The 22,780-nt window shown below is 46.7% G+C and overlaps 1 protein-coding gene, 1 long non-coding RNA gene and 1 pseudogene across 5 annotated transcripts; 1 reads left to right on the top strand and 2 right to left on the bottom strand.

The window, feature by feature from the left end:
• Positions 1 to 26: 26 nt before the first annotated feature.
• DPCD (deleted in primary ciliary dyskinesia homolog) lies at positions 27 to 21,957 on the top strand. 4 transcript variants are annotated; one of them, XM_002808511.4, is made up of 6 exons: positions 27 to 142; positions 7,216 to 7,296; positions 13,353 to 13,477; positions 13,815 to 13,948; positions 21,136 to 21,238; positions 21,661 to 21,957. In XM_002808511.4, the coding sequence occupies exons 1-6, from the start codon at positions 79 to 81 to the stop codon at positions 21,763 to 21,765; spliced, it is 612 nt and encodes a 203-aa protein (XP_002808557.2). In that variant the 5' UTR covers positions 27 to 78; the 3' UTR covers positions 21,766 to 21,957. The 4 variants fall into 4 exon arrangements, with proteins under 4 accessions (XP_002808557.2, XP_077803490.1, XP_028682630.1 ...); XM_077947364.1 differs by having other exon boundaries at positions 21,172 to 21,238; XM_028826797.2 differs by lacking the exon at positions 7,216 to 7,296.
• LOC144331275 (uncharacterized) lies at positions 1,159 to 1,847 on the bottom strand. Its single transcript, XR_013398313.1, has 2 exons — positions 1,377 to 1,847; positions 1,159 to 1,240 (listed from the first exon to the last, which is right to left on the bottom strand). It is a non-coding gene; the product is annotated as an uncharacterized LOC144331275 (long non-coding RNA).
• Positions 7,884 to 8,205, bottom strand: LOC712160 (small ribosomal subunit protein eS27 pseudogene; annotated as a pseudogene).
• Positions 21,958 to 22,780: the final 823 nt, after the last annotated feature.

Genomic DNA, 22,780 nt, shown 5'->3' on the forward strand with positions numbered 1-22,780 from the left:
TTCCGAGTCAGCCGGAAGTGACCTTCAGTGGAACGGTTGCCATGGCAGCGGCCGGGCGGGCTGCTTAGCACAGGAAAGATGGCGGTGACGGGCTGGTTGGAGAGTCTGCGGACAGCCCAGAAGACTGCACTGCTGCAGGACGGTAACTCGAGGGTCCCCGCGAGCTCCTTCGTTTTTTTCCCCCAGGGTCCGGCCCTCCGGGAAGGGCCTCAGGGCCTGGGTCGGCAGAGCTGGAAGGGTCTCGGTGGTCAGCCGGGCCAGGTCCTGCATTTGCGGATGAGGAGACTAAGGCTCACAGAGATGACATGACCAGAACACATGTCTCCGGACACCCCTTAAATTTCTCTACACCATCTCGCCCCGCTCTGAGTTCTGTTGCTAATATAGTAATTTCTTTTACATTCGTTATCTCATTTGCTCCTCACCACTGTCCTGAGAGGCTAATTTTCCACCCCGTTTTACAGAAGAGGAAACTGAAATCCAAGAATGTTTTGGACTTTAGAGAGGAGAGAGGCCTGGGCTCTAGTTCCGACTGTGCCATTAATTCACCACGGGCTCTCCAGTCGGCACCTTTACTTGTTTGGGCCTCACTTTCCTCATCTGTAAAATTAAGTGGATGGACTACCGTTGTTATCTCTGAGGTCCTTTCCAGCTGTAATATTTTTGTTAAGTGAACCTCTAAATGTTTTCTGTGTCTTAAGGGGAGCTAGAGCAAGGACCAAGGGCTGTGCATGGAAGAAGTGGGCACAGGGGCATGGATATCTAACTTTTCCTCACCCTAGGATTGGCCGATGTCAGCCCCCTGTGCACTTGGGTCCTTTCTGGACCCACTGGGTAACCAGGATGAATTGTGTCTGAAGTTCCTGAGACTTTCAAGATAATAGCTGGTGATTCACATTCACAGGCAGAGGCCAATCAGGGAAGCCTGGAGTTTGTGGAAATTAAAATCATTTACTCGTTCGTGCAACATTTAGGGAGGCTTTTACTATGTGCCAAGCTCTAAACTAGAACAGAAAGAAAAAGATATGTTGTCACAGGACTTGGACTGGTTGGGAAAAACATGTATTTAAGTAATAAGATGTGTTAAATAGAGGTTGTAGTCTTGTATAAAATGGTAGGAAAGAGTGAAGGTGTAAGCGACATGTCTTTGGAAGAAGACCCAACAGAAGTGATGATGTTTCTGGGTCCTGAAGAATTAATAAGGCCAGGCATAGTGGCTCACGCCGGTAATTCCAGCACTCTGGGAGGCTGAGGCGGGTGGATCGTTTGAGCTCAGGAGTTCGAGACCAGCTTGGGCAACATGGCCAAACCTCATCTCTTCAAAAAATACAAAAATTATGGCCAGGTGTGGTGGTTCACGCCTGTAATCCCAGCACTTTGGGAGGCTGAGGTGGGCGGATCCTTTGAGGCCAGGAGTTCGAGACCAGCCTAGCCAAGATGATGAAACCCCATGTCTACTAAAAATGCAAAAAAATTAGCCAGGCATGGTGGTGTGCACCTGTAATTCCAGCTACTCTGGAAGCTGAGGCAGGAGAATCGCTTGAACCCGGGAGACGGAGGTTACAGTGCACTGAGATTGCACCACTGCATTCCAGCCTGGGTGACAAGTGAGTAAGACTCTGTCTCAGACAAAAAACAAACAAACAAAAGACAAAAATTAGCCGGGCATCACGGTACATGCCCCGTAGTCCCAGCTACCTTGTGGCTGAGGCCAGAGGACCACTTGAGCCAGGGAGGTAGACGCAGCAGTGAGCCGAGATCATGCCACTGCACTCCAGCTTGGGCGACACAGCGAGACCCTGTCTCAAAAAAAAAAAAAAAACAGGAAAAAAAAAAGAATTAAAATAGGTGTTTGCTGAGTGAAGAAGAGGGGATAGCTATTCAAGGAAGAACGACTCACATATAAGGGCCCATATGTAAAGGTGTGAAGGTACGTGCCTGATTACTAGGGGAGTAACAAAACGTTTAGTAATGTTAAAGCAGTCACCCAGTCAGAACAAACCACCTGTAACTATGTCAGGTACTATGCTACATGCCAGGATAGAAGGGAGAATAAAAAGGTCCCTTTTCTCAAGCAGCAATAAGGGGATGTTGTGGAAAATGAAGAGAGGTTACAGATAAATTAGGACATATTGTGATAGATTTCTTATGCCTTGCTAAATATTTAGGACATTTTCTCATAGGACAGTGGTTTTCTGTTTTTATTGTGGTAATAAATACATCACAGAATTTAGCATTTTAATCATTTTTAAGTGTACAGTTCTGTGGCATTAAGTGCATTCACATTGTTGTGCAACTATCACCACCATCTTCAGAACTTTTTAATCTTTCTCAACGGAAATTTTTTTCTTTTTGGAGACAGGGTCTTGCTCTGTCACCCAGGCTGTGGGGTACAGTAGTACGATCATAGCTCACTGCAGCCTTGAACTCCTAGGCTCATGTAATCCTCCCACCTCAGCCTCTTGAATAGCTGGGACTACAGGCATGTGCCACTACACTCAGCTCAAGTGAAATTCTGTAAATCAAACGCCAACTCCTCATTCCCTCCTCCTCCCATCCCCTGGCAACCACCATTTGACTTTCCGTCTCTATGAATTTGACTGCTCTAAGAACCTCATCTAAGTGGAATCATACAATATTTATCTTTTTGTAACTGGCATATTTCACTTAGCGTAATGCTTCAAGGTTCATCCATGTTGCCACAGTTGGATGCTTCCAGCTGTGCCGTTAATTCACCACAGGCTCTCTAGTCGGCCCCTTTACTTGTTTGGATCTCACTTTCCTCATCTGTAAAATGAAGTGGATGGGCTACGATTGTTATGTCTGAGGTCCTTTCTGGCTGTAATATCATTTGTAAAGTAAACCTCTAAATGTTCCCCGTGTTTTTAGGGGAGATACAGCAAGGACCAAGGGCTGTGCCTGGAAGAGGTAGGCACAGAGGTATGGATATTGTAGCATGTGTCAAAGTTTTGCTCCTTTTTAAGGCTGAGTGATATCCCATTGTATGTCTATACTGCATTCTGTTGATTCATTCATCTGTTAATGGACACCTGGGTTGCTTCCAGCTTTTGGGTATTGTGAATAATGCTGCTCTGAACATGAGTATACAAAGATCCACTCCAGTCCCTGCTTTTACTCTTTTTGGTCACAGTAGTGTTTTTTTTGTTGTTTTTTTTTTTTTTTTTTTGAGACGGAGTCTCGCTCTGCAGCCCAGGCTGGAGTGCAGTGGCCGGATCTCAGCTCACTGCAAGCTCCGCCTCCCGGGTTCACGCCATTCTCCTGCCTCAGCCTCCTGAGTAGTTGGGACTACAGGCGCCCGCCACCGCGCCCGGCTAGTTTTTTGTATTTTTTAGTAGAGACGGGGTTTCACTGTGTTAGCCAGGATGGTCTCGATCTCCTGACCTCGTGATCCGCCCGTCTCGGCCTCCCAAAGTGCTGGGACTACAGGCTTGAGCCACCGCGCCCGGCCCACAGTAGTGTTTAAACAAATATTTTATCAGCCAGGATTTTGTTAAGTTCTTTTGTTAGTAGCATCACAAAATGATGTTAGATTCTACCCTATCCCCAAACTGAAAAACAATTCAGTATTGCATATGTGGTTTGCCTTATCAAACCTGCAGATTTACCCCTGGGTGTGTAGGAGGGATATGGGAGTGGGGGAGGGTTACTCCCCTCCACCAAGAATCATGGCTATTGATATCTTGAGTTGGATAATGAGAATTCAATGTCCTTTTGATTTTTTAAAGAAATAATTCATTGTGGAAATATGAAAAATAAAATAAGTCACATATAATATTACTACCCAGATAATCATAATTTAGTGTTTTTTTTGTTTTGTTTTTTGAGATGAGTTTCACTCTTGTTGCCCAAACTGGAGTGTAATGGCGCAATCTCAGCTCACTGCAACCTTTGCCTCCTGGGTTCAAGGGATTCTCCTATCTCAGCCTCCTGAGTAGCTGGGATTATAGGTGCCCGCCACCACGCTTGGCTAATTTTTTTTGTATTTTTAGTAGAGACGGGGTTTCACCATGTTAACCAGGCTGGTCTTGAACTCCTGACCTCAGGTGATTGGCCTGCCTTGGCTTCCCAAAGGGCTGAGATTACAGGCGTGAGCCACCACGCCCAGCCCATAATTTATATTTTTATACATAAACTTCTATATTATTCCATGCGTACACTCACAGTTATTTTTTCTTTTACAAAAATATACTAATATACTTAATAATTTATATATACATTTATTTCTAGAATAAATATACTATTAAAACAAAGTATAGATAAGTATCGCATAATCATTGAGTAAGGGAGGATACTCTGAGCGCAACTTCTAAGGCAGTAACCACAAAGAAAGAAAATATATAGTTGACTTTATAAAAACTAAACACCTGTGTTGGGCACCTGTAATCCCAGCTACTAGGGAAACTGAGGCGGGAAGATTGCTTGAGGCCAGAAGTTTGAGGCTGTAGTATGCTATAATCATGCCTGTGAATAGCCACTGCACTCCAGCCTAGGGAACATAGGCAGACACTCTTAAACAAAAACACTTGTTTGGGAAAACCCACTTTAAACAAAGTTAAGGGCTGCGTGTGGTGGCTCATTCCTGTATTCCCAACACTTTGAGAGGCCAAGGCAGGAGGATCGCTTGAGCTCAGGAGTTTGAGATCAGCCTGGGTAACATAGTAAGACCCCATCTCTACAAAAAAATTTTAAAATTAGCTGGGCATGGTGGTGGCTGAGGTAGAGGATCACTTGAGCCCAGGAGGCAGAGGTTGCAGTGAGCCGAGATCACACCACTGCACTCCAGCCTCGGCAATAGAGCGAGACTCTCTAAAAAAAAGCCTCAGTTGGCCGGGCGTGGTGGCTCACGCCTGTAATCCCAGCACTTTGGGAGGCCGAGGTGGGTGGATCACGAGTTCAGAAGATTGAAACCATCCTGGCCAAAATGGTGAAACCCTCTCTCTGTTAAAAATACAAAAATTAACTGGTGTGGTGGCATGCACCTGTAGTCCCAGCTACTTGGGAGGCTGAGGCAGGAGAATTGCTTAAACCCAGGAGGCAGAGGTTGCAGTGAGCTGAGATTGCGCCACTGCATTCCAGCCTGGCGACAGAGCAAGACTCTGTTAAAAAAAAAAAAAAAAAAAAAAAAAAAAAAGGCCCTCAGTTTTCCTCATCTATGAAATACAGGTAATGAAGACACATAGGATTATTGTGAGAATTAAATTTGTTAAGACATGTGAAATGCCTGGTGGATTTCGTAAGCACTGCATCCTGTCTGGACTCAAGGCTAGATGCCAAGGGGAGAAGATGGTCAGGCAAGACCCCCTCAGCTCTTCCCAGGCAGTACCTTGGATCAAGCTCCTGACAGGAGAGCCCTTTCTAATGCTTGTGAGCCATCCAAATGATTAAGGGTGGTATAACCTAGGGCTCTGCTAGAGGCCCTGCAAATTTAGGGGTGAGTTTACGCAGAATACCGATTAGGAATGGCTCAAGGGAACTGTATACCAGAGAAGTGAATTGGACAGGAAAAAGGCACCTTGGGGCTCTTATTCATTAAGCATACATAGGGTACTTGTCTACTGGATGTTAGTGCTCTGTTACTAGTTTTACTGAGGGGTCTGTCTGTATCTACTTCCCTACCTATAAAAAGAAAGGGGAAATTACATAGCCACTTTTTTTTTTTTTTTTTTTTTTCCGAGGTGAAGTCTCGCTCTGTCGCCCAGGCTGGAGTGCAGTGGCTGGATCTCAGCTCACTGCAAGCTCCGCCTCCCGGGTTCACGCCATTCTCCTGCCTCAGCCTCCCGAGTAGCTGGGACTACAGGCGCCCGCCACGTCGCCCGCTAGTTTTTTGTATTTTTTAGTAGAGACGGAGTTTCACCGTGTTAGCCAGGATGGTCTCGATCTCCTGACCTCGTGATCCGCCCGTCTCGGCCTCCCAAAGTGCTGGGATTACAGGCTTGAGCCACCGCGCCCGGCCTTACATAGCCACTTTTAAGCAAATGCTCCATGGGTAGAGGAATTGGGCTAGGAGACTCCCTTAGTTTCTTTTTCTTCTTCTTCTTCTTCTTTTTTTTTTTTTTTAAAGACAGTCTCACTCTGTTGCCCAGGCTGGATGGAGTGCAGTGGTGCAATCTCAGCTCACTGAAACCTCCGCCTCTCAGGTTCAAGCAATTCTCCTGCCTCAGCCTCCTGAGTGGCTGGGACTACAGGCACCCGCCACCACGCCCAGCTAACTTATTTGTATTTTTAGTAGAGATGGGGTTTCACCATGTTAGCCAGGCTGGTCTTGAACTCCTGACCTTGTGATCTGCCAGCCTCGGCCTCCCAAAGTGCTGGGATTACAGGTGTGAGCCACTGCACCCGGCCTCCCTTAGTTTCTTCTATTCTTTCAGTGGATAGTGCATCAATGTTTATTCATCCTTTCAATCAGTATTTAGTTCAGCTCCTAGTATATGCCAGGAGCCACGCTTGGTCTTTAGGAAACCATAGCATGGGGATGAAACCCCTCCTATCTAGTAGAAGAGAGGCAATAATCAGAGAGTCACATAAATAGATGTAAAATCATAACCAAAGTAAGTGCCATGAAGAAAATGCATGAGGACTTAGCGTTGTGTTACTGTATGATAGGAATGGCCTGGAGATGTGAAGAAGGCAGGGCACTGGCATGGCTAGAGGGAGTGCTTGGCAGGAAACCTAATTCAATGTCCTGAACACATAGGCTTGGTTTTAGGAAGTGGGGAGAGAGAGATAAATATGTTGTCATTCACGGGAAGACAAATGCTTTTTAAAAGTATCATGGTATGTAGTAAACGCTCCACTATGGATATGAGTAAAACATTAGGGAGGCACACATGAGGACGTGATTAATCCTACCAAGGTGGCTGGAGGTGATAGTGGAGGAAGACTTCCCAGTGGAAGTGACATTTGAGCTGGATTTTGAAGGGCAAAGAAGAGTTCCATAGATAGGAAAAAGTATGGAGCTGTTGCTGGTAGAGGAAACAGCAAAGACATGTTCAAGGAAAGCTTCAGAAAGGGAGAGAGTCTCAGGACATGTTTTAAAGTAATGGTGGGTGATGGTTGGCAAGGAGTTTGGGGAGGCCCTGGCTGGGTTCCTCAGTACTCCCAAGGCTGGTGCTGTTTCCCAGATAGGCCCCTTGATCTGCAAGGGACAGGGCAAGGGGAGGCTTTGAGGTAAGGCGCTCTCTGTTTTGTGCACAGGGAGAAGGAAGGTGCACTATTTATTCCCAGATGGCAAGGAAATGGCTGAAGAATATGACGAGAAGACGAGTGAACTACTTGGTGAGTGACAGAGGCTCCCAGTGGGCCTTTAGGAATACTTGGTGCTGACCTAAGCACAGTGACCACTCCTAGCCTTAGGCTTGAGGCAGGAGCCTAGATCAAATGTAGAAGCTGGGAGAGACTGAAGCCCTCGAGACAACAATGTTCCTGCGAATAATCTGGGCACCGAAAGTGGAGTGCAAGTCCTTTTGACCAGTAAAATTCATCCCTACCCTTCGCCCCAGACAAATGAGAGAGTAATTCTAAGATGTAGAGAAACAGTTGGGAAAAAACTTTACAGAGGAGGTGGTATTGGAAGTCAGCCTTGTATGTTTAGGAGGGATAAGGGCAGACTTTCACCACAATTTGTTTTTCCTTGTTTTTTTTTTTTTTTATTTGTTTGTTTGTTTGTTTGTTTTCTGAAGCCACACCAGGAGCAAGCGAGTATCAGAGGCAGAGCTTCTGAGCTTGCCTCAAAGGCAACACTGTAAAATATGGTCCTCATCTTGAAGAACATCTCAGTCCAAGAGGGTCAAAACAGTGATTTTGCAGCGTGGTCACTTTTTTTTTTTTTTTTTTTTTAAATATCCAAAATGTGTTTATTGAGGTGGTTTCCCACTCATCTTGATTCAGAGTGCTTTTAGTGCTGCTTCCTCCTAAAGGAACATCCTTCTGTAAGCCTTGCTTTTCCTCCTGTAGGCTGGCAGAGGACAGTGGAGCAGCCAACACACAAAACTACCGTTTGTGCATGGCTAAAGACCGTGTTGACTTTATAGCATCCTGGGCATTTCACATCCATGAAGTAGGAATTGGGGCTTTGCATCAGGCATTTCTTCTTGTGTTTCCTCTTCTCCTCTTCCGGGGAGGGATGAAGGAGATCCTTTGCGAGAGGCATGTTCTCGTGTGGGTAGGTCGTCACCGCCAGAAAAGCAGTGTGGTCACTTTCATTCCTGCAGCGCCTTTCCTCTAAGAACAGGCTCATGGGTAGCGGCTCCAGCTCAGATTTCTGGGAATTATTCGATTTGTCCACTGTGTTCCCAGGTGTGCACATCAGCATTAACCAGCTTCCCAGAGCTAGGTGGCTGGCTCTTTGACCCAGGGCCCAAGGCTGTCAGCAGTGGGAGTTGGTCTTTTTATTAAGTTCCATCTGAAATGCTAAGACCAATGATGGAATCACGGGCTGGTTTATTTTCCTGTCATTATTCTTGGCTTTAATTTCTTCCTGGGCCTGATCGACAGGTAGTATTGGTGAGGGAATTTCTTTTTCCCTTTTTCTGACAGCTCATAAATGTCTAGAACCGACAACGTGGATTACACTGGCTTGCATTCCCTCAGTCTCCAGTCTTAAAATGTTTGTCCTGCGCATGTTCAGTCACACAGTGAAGTGTTGATCCCTCCTTATTATGAGCTGCTTGGGCTCCAGTCCCAATTGGTTTAGTCTGGTGCTATTAAAAATCTTGATGTGTTTAGCATATGACACTGATTCGGTGGAAACCAATACAGTAGTAATATCCTCACAATGCATTGTAATTTATAGTGCTCCCAGGGGATGACAGCCTTGGAATGCCTAACAGGGGAGAACTTATGAAAGCAGAGGTCACGTGGACTAGCCACCACCATAACCAGGCCAGAGACTAGCCACAGCTCCTCACTCCCAGCCCCCCATGCCACTTCTCTATTCCTCCACACAGAGCAAATAAAACAGCTATAGCTGCTGCGGCTGTAAAAACAAACAAATAAAACCCGGTGTCTTTGTTGTGCTTGGACATGAAACTGAAATTAAAAACAAGTCCAGGTTTCTTCATTTGTAGCACCATGTGCCCCGATATCCCACATTAACCTGTCATTTCTCCTGGTGGCAGGTGGGGAATAGACCGTGGCTTCCAAACTCCTCTTTCTTAAAAGCGGAAATGGAGGAGAAGACTGTTCACAGGAGAACACTGTTTGGCTAAAGTTGACCTAACAATGATATTAATATCATGACTCTTACTGGGCACCATGCTAAGTGCTCTATGTGAATTACCTCATTTACTCATCCTCATTAAAGCCCTGTGAGGTAGATACTCTTGTCTCCATTTTACATTTGGAAAAAATGGAAGCTCAAAGAGGTTAAGCACCTTGTTGAGAATTATGTAGCTAGTTTCTAAGCCAGGACTTAAGCCTAGTTCTGTCCAATTAAGAGTCCAGGCTTTAGTCCTCAACAACATAGTGCTGGGAGTTGAGAATACTTAAATCCAACTTTCTTTTCTTCTTACTATGTTTTTCTTTGCCCAGAAAGGCCTGAGTGTGGACTGATGAGCAGACAGGAGGACCTCACTGGAGCCACTGGGCCCAGCTCTAGAACAGCAGATCTTTTTCTTACTCTTCTTCCTGCCCACCACCCCAGCTGCCCTGGCAAAATACTATTCATTATTAATTTTTAAGTATAAATAATCCCAGGGCTTGAGCTGGCTTTTGCTTGTGCATTCTATGAAGCAAAATAGGGACATGGTTTTTGTGGCAATAAATAGGAATAGTTTCCATTTTTCTAGCTAAGTATACAAATTTGAAAATTAGCCAAACCGGTTTTCTGTTAGAAAAACTCAAAGTAATTTACAGACGAAGAATTGCCAATAGGTGTGCGTCAGTCTGGGACAAAGTTCCTCCAGTTGGTGTTAATAAGCATGTTAGTGTCCTATTTTTTTTCCTACCCTCTCAGTGCTATTCATTCCCACCCCCCACAATGATTGCTGCATGTATTCATAGAGGAAAAAACTGAAGGCCCCATAACAATGATCGGAACATCAAACCAGCCTGAGAAGAACACAGCATGTCCAAGGGGGCTGAGGCTGAAGGGCAGGCCATCCCCCAGCGATTACATTCGGATTACCGACTTAATCTGCTTTGGTATTTGACCGCCAGCCTAACCACCCGAGGCTGCATTTGGAGGATATTGAGCACTTTCATCCCCAAGCACTTCACTGGCTTTATAAATGACCCACTCGATTCCCTTCGGCCTCCTCTGGGATGGGACATGGCAGCTGTTTAATAGCCACATAGCAATGTTGCAGTGTTTTAGGGCAGAAAAGAAGAATCCTGCATCCAGTTTAAGCTGCAGGGAGTATTTAGGGAAGGGGAATGTAATTATCCACATTGGAAGTGGGCCAGGGCTTGGAGCTTTGGGGAAAGAGGCCTTTAGGACGTCTACTTTCCAGCCCACCTGAAAGATGGGGCCTCCTTTCAGCAGTCTGGGACATCAGCCTGCTTCCTGCTGACTTAGGAAAAAGCCCCCAGGCACCACCACCTTTATATATTCCCCATCAGACCCTTCACCAGGGTGGAAAGTCTCCTTTCCAGGGTCTGGCTGGGGCTCAGCTGGGAAGATATGACAGCGGCCCGGGAAGCTGCCCCACACACACCAGTTTGGGTTTAACATATAATCAAATCAGAGTGACAGCAGGTGGAAACAGTCTTCTGTTGCCACAGGAGCCGTCCTTGAGTTCAGGAACAAAGACAGGGACAAGAAAGACAAGACAAAGTGTGCATTTTTACATGTGCGTTTGCACATGTGCACTTGTGCATGGGAAAAATAAGGAGGACTTCACCAAAATCTTTTATTGGGTCTTATCTCTAGAGGGAATGGAAAAGGAGACTTTCTTCTGCATTCTAACAAAGAATTTAATTCTCAAGATGTTTAAACAAAAAATAAAGGTGAAGCAGCCGGAGGTGTCAAGTTCCCTGAGTGGTTTTTAATGTCAGAAGTAAGGAAACCAGCAGCTGACTCTTCCTTCTTTGAGTACTTCTTGGGAAGTTTTCTGTGTAAAACTCAAAATTTCTTGGAGTAAAAGAGTGCACAGAAAATCCTGGGGTGGTTATCGTCCCTCCAGGCCACCCTGGTGCTGTATTGTGCATTAGGACACCCAATTTAGCAAGGCTCATGACTTAACGGGGCACCTCACTTATCCAGCCCCAGGTAGTGAGGTAGTCCTCATATTTTACTTTTTCAGATAATCAAAGCTTACCCTTTAAAGGCCAAATATAAAAAAATTAATTGAGCTACTTGAAAAAAAAAAACAGAAACCTTTCAAAATATTACATATGCTTATTGAACACTTTTAGAATAAAGTTTTATTAATAATTCAAATTCTGAATTTGGAGTTACAAGGCCCGGAGTTTAGCTGTGGCATTTGTAAGATTGTCTCCTTGAGCCTCAGTAATTCTTCATACTCTGTTTCCTGGAGAGTAGTGGCAGGGGTTGAAAGAGAGCAGTCAGGGAAGAAATGCTATTTTTCATTTTAAAAGTACAGACATTGGAGTAGATGCTTTCTAAAGGAACTTCCACCTTTAAAATCTGTGATGGTTGTGTTCTATTATAAAGTGGCACCATTGGAGTCTAAGGGTGCTTGTTTGCCCTTACACTAAATGGTCCCAAGTGTTTATGTGGTTCTGACACTGCCGTCCAATGTGAGCTGTCCCCATACCATTGTCAATATGCCTGAGAAAAAAAGTAATTTCCTGCCTTATTCTACACACAGCATTTTATACTTAGTCTGAGCAAGAATCTGAGAGTGATCTTTCCTGTAGTATAGAGTAGGGTACATGGATCTTTTCACAATAAGCTGCTGCTCAGAGGCATTTGTCACTTCTGAGTTCGTGACTGTGACAGAGGCCCCCAGAAGGCTGCTTCCAGTGAAGAGAGGTATTAACACTGAATAGATTTGGATATACTCCTGGTCACAGTCCATTCACTTAAGAGAGAAGTATTTGTGGGGGAAAAAAAGTTGCCTATAAAGCATATTTCCAAGTTTTACTCTTCCTTATTAATTTTCATTATAAACTTGGAAATGTGTTTCTAGGGAAAATTTTTGGCCCTAAGAGGTAATAAAATCACACTGCAGAATGCAGCAGACCTTATAAAAACACATATCCAAGGGAAAATTCTAATTTTACAGCACACTTTTGTGTTCAGGTTGTGTGCCTTACTTATAGCGATAAGGGCATTTGGATTTGACACAGCTGCTCCAAAGGTCTAAAGTAAACAGCTGGCCTGCCTAGTGCTGAGAACCTGACTGTGTCTATCAACTCCTACCTGGAAGAAGACACAAACAGAAACAACTATAACCGAGTACTATGCACTTTTTGAGTTGTTTAGCTCCTTAAACAGCTACAGAGGCTGCTGGTCTTTAGCACCAACTGGGCTCCTCAGGCTGGAGGATACCATAGCAGGCAGCCCCCAGATTCCAAATGCAGCAGGAAGGGAAAGGAACTGGAGGATGGGAGGTCACAGCTCAGAAAAGATCCCCCTGCAGTGATGGACTGCATGGTTCCTGAAAATGAAAATCTCAGCAGGGGTTTTCAGGTACTGTCCATTCAACTAGTTTCTTGATTTATAATTTTCATAATATATGCGCCTTAAAATCTTATGCAAGCATCTGGGTTGTTAAGGTAAAATAGAGATGGTTATTTGCATTCTAAAAGGACTCCCTTTTACAAAAAATTCTCATTAGATCTTTTATAAACAGTGCATTTAAAATATGGCATGTGCCTACAATTTTGTTTAAATGCAGCTTTGGGGCGTTTTTTTGTTTTTGTTTTTGTTTTTTAAAGCAAGGTGTACCTGAAATGAGTGAATTTCTATATTTGGACTTTCTGAATCATGATACAGACCTGCCCAACAGCTTTCACCCTCTTCTTTTTTCCTCTGCATGTTTTTGAGGGAAAAAATGTGCCTCAACTCCTTTTTGGGATCCAGATTTTCTCCATTACCAGAAACAACCCTTTTCCTAATTTTCACTTCTTCTCTTTGCTTGAAGCCATACCTGAGGGTTTCTTGACTCCACTTGGCTCCTCTCAGAGCTTCATTCCAGTTCCTTTTGCCTGAGCGCCCATGAGATGCGCTTTGCAGGTTGTCTAATGTTGAAATGCTCTACTGAAATTTCAGAAGTTGTGAGGTCCCTCCTTAAATTAAAGCCGAGAGTAAAGGCCCAACACTCCCACTTTCATCTTGTGCTGGTTACCTAGTGTGGTGCCGGTGATTCGACAGAAAAGAGCAGAGACCCTCTCTTCACTCTCATCCTGATGCTTGCTTCTCTCCCCAGTGAGAAAGTGGCGTGTGAAAAGTGCCCTGGGAGCCATGGGCCAGTGGCAGCTTGAAGTAGGAGAGCCAGCGCCCCTAGGAGCAGGAAACCTGGGGCCTGAACTCATCAAGGAAAGCAATGCCAATGTACGTCCATCTGTCCAGGTGTCTTGCACGGGCTGAGGTGGGGGTGGGCTGTGGGCTGCTGGCTCTTGAGGACAGGGACCATGTCTTGTTCACCTCCTCGCCTCCAGTGTGCCACCTGGACACAACAATCTATAAATGTTTGTTTGAATGAATACAGACATTTTGGCTTGATCATCCCAGGGCGGGGGCTTAGGGCCTGGAGTGTTGTAGCAATAGTAGTGTCAGAGGGCAGCAGTGGAGAAGAGCTGAGGGTCTTATGCCCCGGGGTAGAGCTCTGATGAGGGTGGAGCCTTCCCTTCCCCAGGAACAGTCCTCGAGTTGGATTTGCCTTCTGTAGCCTATCTTCATGCGCAAGGACACCAAGAAGAGTTTCCAGTGGCGAATTCGAAACCTCCCCTATCCTAAGGATGTCTACGGTGTCTGTGTGGACCAGAAGGAGCGCTGCATCATTGTCAAAACAACCAACAAGAAGTGAGTAGCGTGGAGGGCACCCTGTGTGCTTGTGTATGAGCACGCTGTAGGTGGGGTTTGATCTGGGGTTAGGATCATTATTCAGGCTGGTCCTGCAGAGAGGAAGCCCTTCTGCTTCCAGGTATTGGAAGGGCTTCCTCTCTGCAGGACCAGCCTGAATAATGTAATCAGCTCCATCAGGGAAGAGAAACTTGAATGAGTATCTAGTATAGTACCTGGCATAGACAGGAGCTCAGTAAATATTTGTTGAATGAATGAGATGATGAGGGAAATCACACGACCATTAGCTTGTGGTCTCAGGTGGTTCTGCTGAAAGGTTATTATGATCTTGGTCTCCTGGCTGGATCCAGTCCTTGTTAAGGGTGGCCTGGTGACATCAGTGTCAGAGCTGGCAGGGAGCCATAGCTTGGAAGGCACACCTGTCTGAAGTGGCAGTGACAGTCCTTTAAAGCAGTACTTGACAGCAGTTTAAAGCAGACTGGGCAGCAGTAAACCTAATCCCTCCCCAGACTGAGTGACAGTGGGGCAGATGCTTGGGCTGCTTGGAAATCTCTTGCATAATGCTTCAAAAGGGGTACTCAACTTCCATTTGTGGTCCCTTAGAGGGGAGGCAAACTGCAGGGGTTGAAAGGACAGAAGGTGGCCACAGTGCATTTCCATTTTGGAAATGCATTGATCTCATTTAGGTTTCTGAAGCCCTGACTGATCACAGGAGAAGAGAAATGCCCTATGTGAGGCCCGAAGGGAATGGCCCTGAAATGAGTCAATCTTGACCTGGGCTAGAGAGAATACAGTCTAGGGCCAACTCCCACAAAATAGATTTGTGCATTGAGATGGGAGGTTTTACAAGTTACCCGTCCGCAAGCTGTGAAGCCATTCAACATGCCTCATGGGGATGCCCCCACCCATCTCCTGCTTTACATGCAGTAATGGGGACCCAGCTCCTTGTGCATCTCCTCAGGTGATGTGGTGCCAGTCTCCCCTTCCATCTCCCTCAGGCCCACGAGGCCCACAGGGAAGCAGGGTAGCTCCCAGACTCCCCCATTGCAGCCCTGGGTGCTGCTATCCTCTTGTGACCCCCATATCCCATTGCTTTGGCAGGGTTAAGAGGACAGGGGAAAGGGTGGAGATGGATGAATTAATTTCAGGATTATTGCTGTAAATGCAGCCAGCAGCCCCTGCAGTGGGCCTTGTCTATAAATATCAAGTCATAATAATAAGGGTTTGTGTTTATAAAGCACTTTGAAGCCCTCAGATAAGAGGCAGTTTATTCCCGTTATTGTTCTCATCATTAACAGGAGTCACTGCCTAAAGTGGAATTTAGCAATTTCAGACAACAGAGAAATTGCCTGTAGGAAAACAAACTCCATGCTTCAGCAAGCATTCCCTGGTGGAAGAGGCCTTGGGTCCAAACTGGGAACAAAAGTGCTTCTGATAGCACTTGAATCTGCAGCCCAGCACTTTGTGAAGCTGGCTGCTGCCTCTTTTTTGTCCCCCAGAGGTCACTGTCGAATACAGATATCAGACAGAAATGTGATTACCAGGGAGTGAGGAAAGAGAAGCTAGCTAGCTCACCAAAAAATTCATCTGTGGGCAGATCCTCTGGGTCCCATCTCCTGCGCACATCCAGCCATAGGTGGCGCTGTTGGCCAGGAGCTCCGTGACTAGAGGCCCACGCTAGCTCTCAAGGCAAGTGGGGGTTGTTGGATATTTTTGAAATTATGGGTGAGTCCAGGTGGGATGGGAGTGATGCCCCTGGAGGGGCAGGGCTGAGGGTTGGATTCCCATAGAGGAGAGAGGAGTGTTTCAGGGCCCACTTTGGAACCCACACTGAGCCTCTGGTCCAGTGTCCCAGCCTGGCTCATCCCTGTCCTTCTTAGGTCTCTCCTTTGGGAGGTTACCTAGAGGCTGCTGAACCCTTAGCCAGATCATTCCTGAACTTAGTGGCATTTTTACCTTCTACCTGGAGGAATGTGTTTTATATCTTGACTCCCATTAATTATATAGAACTCAATGGCTATTCCTTTTAAAAAATTAATTTGGAAGGGAGAGCTTTATTTCTCATCAAGGGTTATAGCCTGCATAGACATTCTTTTTTGTTTTGTTTTGTTTTGTTTTAAGAGATGGAGTCTTGCCCTATTGCCCAGGCTAGAGTGCACTTCTTGCACAATCATAGCTCACTGCAGCTTTGAACTCCTGGGCTCAAGGGATCCTCCCGCCTCATCTTCCTGAGAAGCTGGGACTATGGTTGCATACCACCCCACCTGGCTAAGTTTAAAATTTTTTTTTGTAGAGTTGAGGGTCTCTCCATTTTGCCCAAGCTGCTCTCAAAATCCTGGGCTCAAGTGATCCTCCTACCTTGGCCTCTTGAAGTGCTGAGATTATAGGCATGAGCCACCACACCCAGACCAGTGTGGCCTCTGGCCAGAAGCCAAAAACTCAGTGGCTACTCCCTTCCACAGTGTTTAGCTTTTTAAGGATACAGTACATTTAAAATCTGTTTTTTGATCATCATGCTATCGGGAGGTGGGCAGGATCCGTACTTTTATTCTTGTGTTATAGATGATTATATAAATGTATATATAAAGTCAGCATGATGAACCAGCCTGCTGAAAGGAAAGTTAGTGACCATCTCTCTTGATGCCCAGGCATCTGCACTTTCCACCACATCACGGCATTTCTCTCTGACTTGACCTCTTCCTTCACCGGGAGGTTCCATACCTGCCCCAGTTCTAATATTCTGGAATGTGGTTACTGACCAAAGCCAGAGTTTCTTTACCCATACTTGCCTTGTCTCTGAAGAGCTGGGTTGGTGACTTTACTTGAAGGAATTGATTTTAGTGTATCATGTCCTTGGCCTCACATATTAGTGAGGGCTGAATCAGGGAAGGAAAAAAGTGCTCTTCTAGGATCCCAGTGTTGAACCATCTATTCCTGATAATAACTTTTGTGCAGAAAGAGGGCTCCTAGCCTCAGCCTGGAAGTTGGCTGCTGTAAGTGGAATGAGCCAGGGTGCAGGAGTGAGAAGTTGTTGGGTTAAATCTGGCCTGTGTCACATATTAGCTGTAGAAGGTAGGCAAGATTTCCTCATCTATCAGAGAACACTCAGAGCTACTTCACAGATTTTGGGGAATTGGATGAAATCGTATATGTACAGGCCAGCACAATGGCTGGCCTGAAGCAGGTCCTCAACAGTTCTTTGGAAACTGGAATCTGAGGAGAGCTTGGCTGATTTGACATTGGTGATACTAACACTGTGGGAGGTGTTAATAGGCTTCACTAGAAAAAAGGATTCTGTGGTCAAATAAGTTTAAGAAACTCTAGATTAAACAGGCTGCTCTTTGGTGGGGCTGAGAGCCTTTAGTATGTGTGTGTGATTGTGACTCTCTAGCAGGGGGTGGCTGTGGGTGGGGGTGCCGAGTTTGCCTAGCGCCTTGATGTTTAAGAAGATTTGCCTGCTGCTTTTCTAAGGGCGGACTGGTTGGAGGCTTCTCTGGACCCTCTGGCAGTGTGCAGGTGTGCATGGCACCCCCTCTGAGGTATGTGAGGCACGACCTGAGTGATTGTCCACAGCAGCCCTGCTCCTGCCTTCAGCCTCCAGAGTCTCTCTCCTTCTGATGGCCTGGCCTCTGGTGCCCTTTTGGATTGGAGAAGGGCTGGAATTGGGGAGGGGATACAGTAGAGAGTGTAGAGAGGGAGGCAGTAGGTCATTCCTGAAACAGCCAAAATGGAGTTGTCTGTGAACAGGGAGAAGATAGGGTACAGAGTTGGCCTGTTCTGGGCCCTTTGACAATGACTTCAAGTTCATCTAGTGCAGCTCTTTTATTTGAAGAAGGAATGTGGAAACTGAGGCCCAGAAATTAAGTGACCTGTCCAGGGTCACAGGGCAGGGCCAGGAGTTCTGCGACAAGCCTTTACTTCAACATACGTCTTTTGAAGACTTTTGACATTCAGAAAGCAAGGCCATTGATGTGTTGGAGAGAGTACCCAGGGGGCCCGCAGAGTGTTTAGATTCCAGGGGAGACAACCTGTTTCATGGTTGAACATCCCCACCTCCTACCCCAATATCTGCCCCATCCTTGGACAAATGCAAATAATCTAGACCATGGTGGGCTATTACTTTGCAGTGAGAATGTGGAGACATGGAGGGGTCAGGAGATTTGGGGGATTCTCACTTTAATACGGGCTTCTCTGTTTACCAGCTTTGTGAGTTGGGCAAGATATCTAACTTTTCTGGGCCTCAGTTTCCTTTTGTTTAAAAGTGGATAATAGAAGTAACCAACCTGAGAGAGTTGTTTTGACAACTAAATGTGTTTAGAACCTGGCACAGAGTAAGCATTAATTTTTTAAAATATCATCTTTCATTGTATGGCTGAGATAGAACAGTGAAGGGAGGTAGGAATGGGGGAGAGCGGGGCATCTGCTGGAAGCCAAGAAACTATCCTGCTGTAAGGATTCAACTTTTAGCAGAAACAAAACAAGGTATGATCAGCAGGGATATGGCCTTGTTTCTTTTTTTGAGATGGAGTCTTGCTCTGTCACCCAGGCTGGAGTGCAGTGGCACAATCTCTGCTCACTGCAACCTCCGCCCCCTGGGTTCAAGTGATTCTCCTGCCTCAGCCTCCCAAGTAGCTGGGACTACAGGCGCCTGCCACCACACCTGGCTAAGTTTTGTATTTTAGTAGAGACAGGGTTTCACCATGTTGGCCAGGCTGGTCTTGAACTCCCGGCCTCAAGTGATCTGCCCACCTTGGCCTCCCAAAGAGCTGGGATTACAGGAGTGAGCCACTGCATCTGGAGGCCTTGTTTCTTCTTCATCTTTTTCTTTTAATTTTTTGTAGAGACAGGGTCTCGCTATGTTGCCCAGGCTGGTCTTGAACTCCTGGCCTCAAGTGATCCTTCCACCTCAGCCTCCGAAAATGCTGGGATTACAGGCGTGAGCCACCATGCCCACCCTCTTCTTCATCCTTAAATCCCCAGCTCACAGCTCAAGGCCTGGGACACAGTTGATACCCAATAAATGTCTGCTGCCTACTACGGCTGTCTGAGGCTGAACGTTATGACTCTTCCAGAAGCACAGTGGGTCTCTCTGTTGTCCAGGTGCTGGTGAGAAAGTCAAGTACAGTACCCATCATGGAAAAAAAAACCCATGTCTGGGGAATGGGGGTGAGAAGGGGGTGGGCTGCCCCAGGAGGAGAAAAGGCAGATGCTCCCTACTCCCTTGAGCCTGACTGTCAGGAGCTTCTAAGAAGTTGTTTAACCTCAACCAATAAACTAAATCCATTACAACAGACTCAAAACCAAGCTGAGCCTCCACGTGCTCTGCCTTCATTCCTCTTGCCTGGAGGTAGGAGTAGTTCAAGGAAAGCAGGTGCAAGCTATGCACCTTAAGTTCCCTCTGATCCTGTCCTTGCTGTTGTGGCCAAGCCCTGGGATTCGTTTTCTGGTCCCACTGCCCCAGCCTAGGGGAATGGTTCGGCTGGGCTGCTTCCCTCCTGGTTCTGCTTTTTGTGTATCTTTGCAGGGAAGATGTTAACACTTCCTAACAAGTCTTTGTGTTCATCTAATCTCTGCTGTTTAACCTTTGACTCTCCCCTATTATCAGTGTCTGCCACCTTTGCTGGCCAGACCAAAGGCCCCAGGAAGAGCCCTCAGCCTGAGCTGGCTAGGAAGAGGATGAGGCAGGCATTCCATCCCCGGTTTGCAGGCAGATGGATCGCCTTTCCCTGGGGCAGAGCTTTGGAAAATAAAGCAACTTGCAGTGCCATTAGGATCCCCCAGCCCCCACTCCTTTTGAACTGTCAGCCTTTAAGTAAACATTCTTTTCCTGCCATGGGTCCCAGTACCTTGGTGGGGAGTGGGGAACCTGGGAGGAGAGGGGCCCCAGAGTCTCTGTTGAACGGAGGGATTTGGGCAGGGAGGACGGGGGCAGAAGTGCTGCATTGATGTCAACTCTCTGAGTCCCCAGGGCATAGGGGCTTTTGAAGTGGACTCAGGGTAGCTGTCACCACAAGGACCAGGCCCCTCTGAAGTACTAAAAGCCCCATCCTCCCCAGGCCTCTCACTTGAGTCTGTTTGTACCTGCCTGAGGTGTTTCCCTTCACAGCCCATACAACCTCTGCAGCAGAAAGTGATGCCTTGCCCAAGTGACAGGTCTGGCAGCCCCTGGCCAGATCCTAAGCCACATTTCCACCAAGGAAAATGCCAAATTGGTATATTGCTAGAGATGAAAAGGCCATTCATTGTGCTTTGGTGTAGTAAGCATCAGACCAAAGACAAGGAATCTTACTCTAATCTTGACTTCCATCCCAACTGACAACTGGCTGTGAAACAAGGCACATTTCATCTCTCCGAGCCGAGTTCTCTTTTTGATAAGGGGGGTCAAATTTCCTGCGAAGTCTAGTTATACACATTACGAACTGGGTGTTGCTATCTGTTCTTTTTTTTTTTTTTTTTTTTTAATTAAAAGGCATCATTAATCTCTGAACCAGCACCTGGAGATGATAAGGACCATGTGTGATGTGTAAAAATGGAAGAGTGGGGACTTGGGGCCAGCCAAGTAGTCCAGAGGTCCAGCTTCCATGATGAGTAACATGGTTTGTCCTCTCAAGGAGATTTCTCCTAGTAGATATACTTTTCCCTCTGGCCTACAAGTAGAGCCAGGCTAACAAGGCCTTGAAAGGCCCCAAAAGAGGAACAGGTAGTTGAGGCCTTCAGAGGACTTCTTATGTAAATGGTAGCAATAGGGCCCCAGCTTTGGGAGACAGGTCTGAATATCCTTATTCTGTCCGTTGTTAGAACATGCCCCATTTTTCTGGCGTCTCCATGAGGCTTTGGGTGTAGAGGAGTCCAAGCTGCTTGAGCTATTTGTGTGTTCCAGGCTTCTTCTGCCTGTCTTAGGGAGACCCAGCTCTTGAGATGTGAGTCACTACAACCCCTGGTCTAATCACAGAATTATAACTGGGTTCTGTTCTTCTGCCACTGGACTGGACATAAGGCTTGCATTCTATGCTTTCCAGGGCCACTGAGCTCTAAAATACTGGTGTTCTAACTGGCTTGTCTTCTCCCTCTCTGCATGTGTGGAAGGTGTGGGAGAACTATGTAGAAGCTAGGCAGCAGAGGGCCTGATGCCCAGCTGTTGGGGTCACCTTGCCGAGTGCCCCAATGGCCTCTCGGTGTCCCCACAGGTACTACAAGAAGTTCTCCATTCCTGACCTAGATAGACACCAGCTACCTCTGGATGACGCCTTGCTAAGCTTTGCCCACGCCAACTGCACCCTGATCATCTCTGTAAGATTCACCCAGACTTCTTGGACACTGCATCAGGGAGAGTCTTCCTCTTTCCCTGCCCACTTCCCATCCCATAAGAGTCCTCAGTTCTAGCCCCAAGCCCTAGGGTGTGCTTGTGGGAGAACAGACATCTCTAATTCAGCATAGGGGAGAGCAGGGAGGGGCTCAGGGAGGAGCCTGACCATATAATTCACAGCTAGAAGAGGGTAGAGGATGAAGGGGAAACGGTGGAAATTGAACTTGGGTTCTGGTCCAAGGTCTGCTCCTACTCAGGCACGTGACCTTGAGCAAATCATTCAATCCTATAGACCTCAATTTTCTCGTGCAAATAAGGGGATCAGAAGGAGTAGGGGCCCCAAGTGTGTACGGAAGGAGAAGGGACAGTGACTGAATTATTTTCTTCTTCCTGGCTCCATCCACAGTACCAGAAGCCAAAGGAGGTTGTGGTGGCTGAGTCCGAGCTACAGAAGGAACTAAAGAAGGTAAAGACAGCCCACGGCAACGATGGGGACTGCAAGACCCAGTAGTTGGCCCCTGAGCCTTATACCTCCAGCACAGGGGGTGCCGTGAGACTTCAAGGCTTGGTCCTTCTTGACCACGGCAGCCTCCTATCTTCTAGGAGCTATCACGGGTCTACAAGAACTGGGCCGTGGGGCACTCCTAGCCAGTGAGTCATGGTCGTATTTCCTGAGTAAAGTCATTCTGAGCTACTTACTGCACAGGGACTGCCCTCTTGTTTACCTCTGTATGCTACCTGGCCCCAGACCCCACTGGCCTCCCTCGGGAGGGTGTGATGACATTCCCTTCTCTATCCCAGGGACCTTCAACATAAAGCCTTCCACAAAAAGGGAGAATGGGGTGGGAGCACATGGCCCTAGTAGGGCAGGGCTGGCCTTTCCCTGCAACCTGTTTACACAAACTCACAGGAAGACCAGGCTGGAGGGAACCTGTGCTACCATAGCTTGTGGAAGTGGCTCAGAGGAAACTCCTGAAGATATGTGGGAAAGGGAACGTTTTAAAAATGCAGAAACCAGCCAGGTGCAGTGGCTCACGCCTTAATCCCAGCACTTTGGGAGGCTGAGGCAGGAGAATTGCTTCAACCTGGGAGGTGAAGGTTGCAGTAGCCAAGATCGCGCCACTGCACTCTAGCTTGGGCGACAGAGCAAGACTCCGTCTCAAAACAGCAAACAAACGAAACAACAACAAAAAAAACAGAAACCTTGGAAATAGAACACAGGATGTTAAGGCATTGTGGGTAGAAAGCCAGAATAAGGGTCATAATGTTGCCAAGGGTGTGTGTTGGGGTAGGGGTCACCACAGGTAACAACTGAGCTCCCAGCAGCCTGGACCCTTTCCACAGTCCCCTCTGCAAACCACAGGTGACCCTCCACACCCCAAAGGCTAAAGAATAGGTCATCAATGGCAACTGTTCCTGAAAAAAAAGAAACCTTTGTTCTTTGGGATACAGAGCCATGAGGCTAGTCTTGTCGTTTCAGCAGCACACACAACCCTGAGCTTGGGTCTCCTGTTCCCTTCTCCTGG

Source organism: Macaca mulatta, chromosome 9, assembly GCF_049350105.2.
Source record: "Macaca mulatta isolate MMU2019108-1 chromosome 9, T2T-MMU8v2.0, whole genome shotgun sequence".
NCBI lineage: Eukaryota > Metazoa > Chordata > Mammalia > Primates > Cercopithecidae > Macaca > Macaca mulatta.

Excerpts from the sequence above, each read along its gene's own strand:
- DPCD (XM_002808511.4), top strand. The coding sequence starts at position 79 with ATGGCGGTGACGGGCTGGTTGGAGAGTCTGCGGACAGCCCAGAAGACT. Across the intron at positions 13,478-13,814 it reads TCAAGGAAAGCAATGCCAAT|CCTATCTTCATGCGCAAGGA; the intron begins GTACGTCCATCT and ends TGCCTTCTGTAG. Across the intron at positions 21,239-21,660 it reads ACTGCACCCTGATCATCTCT|TACCAGAAGCCAAAGGAGGT; the intron begins GTAAGATTCACC and ends CTCCATCCACAG.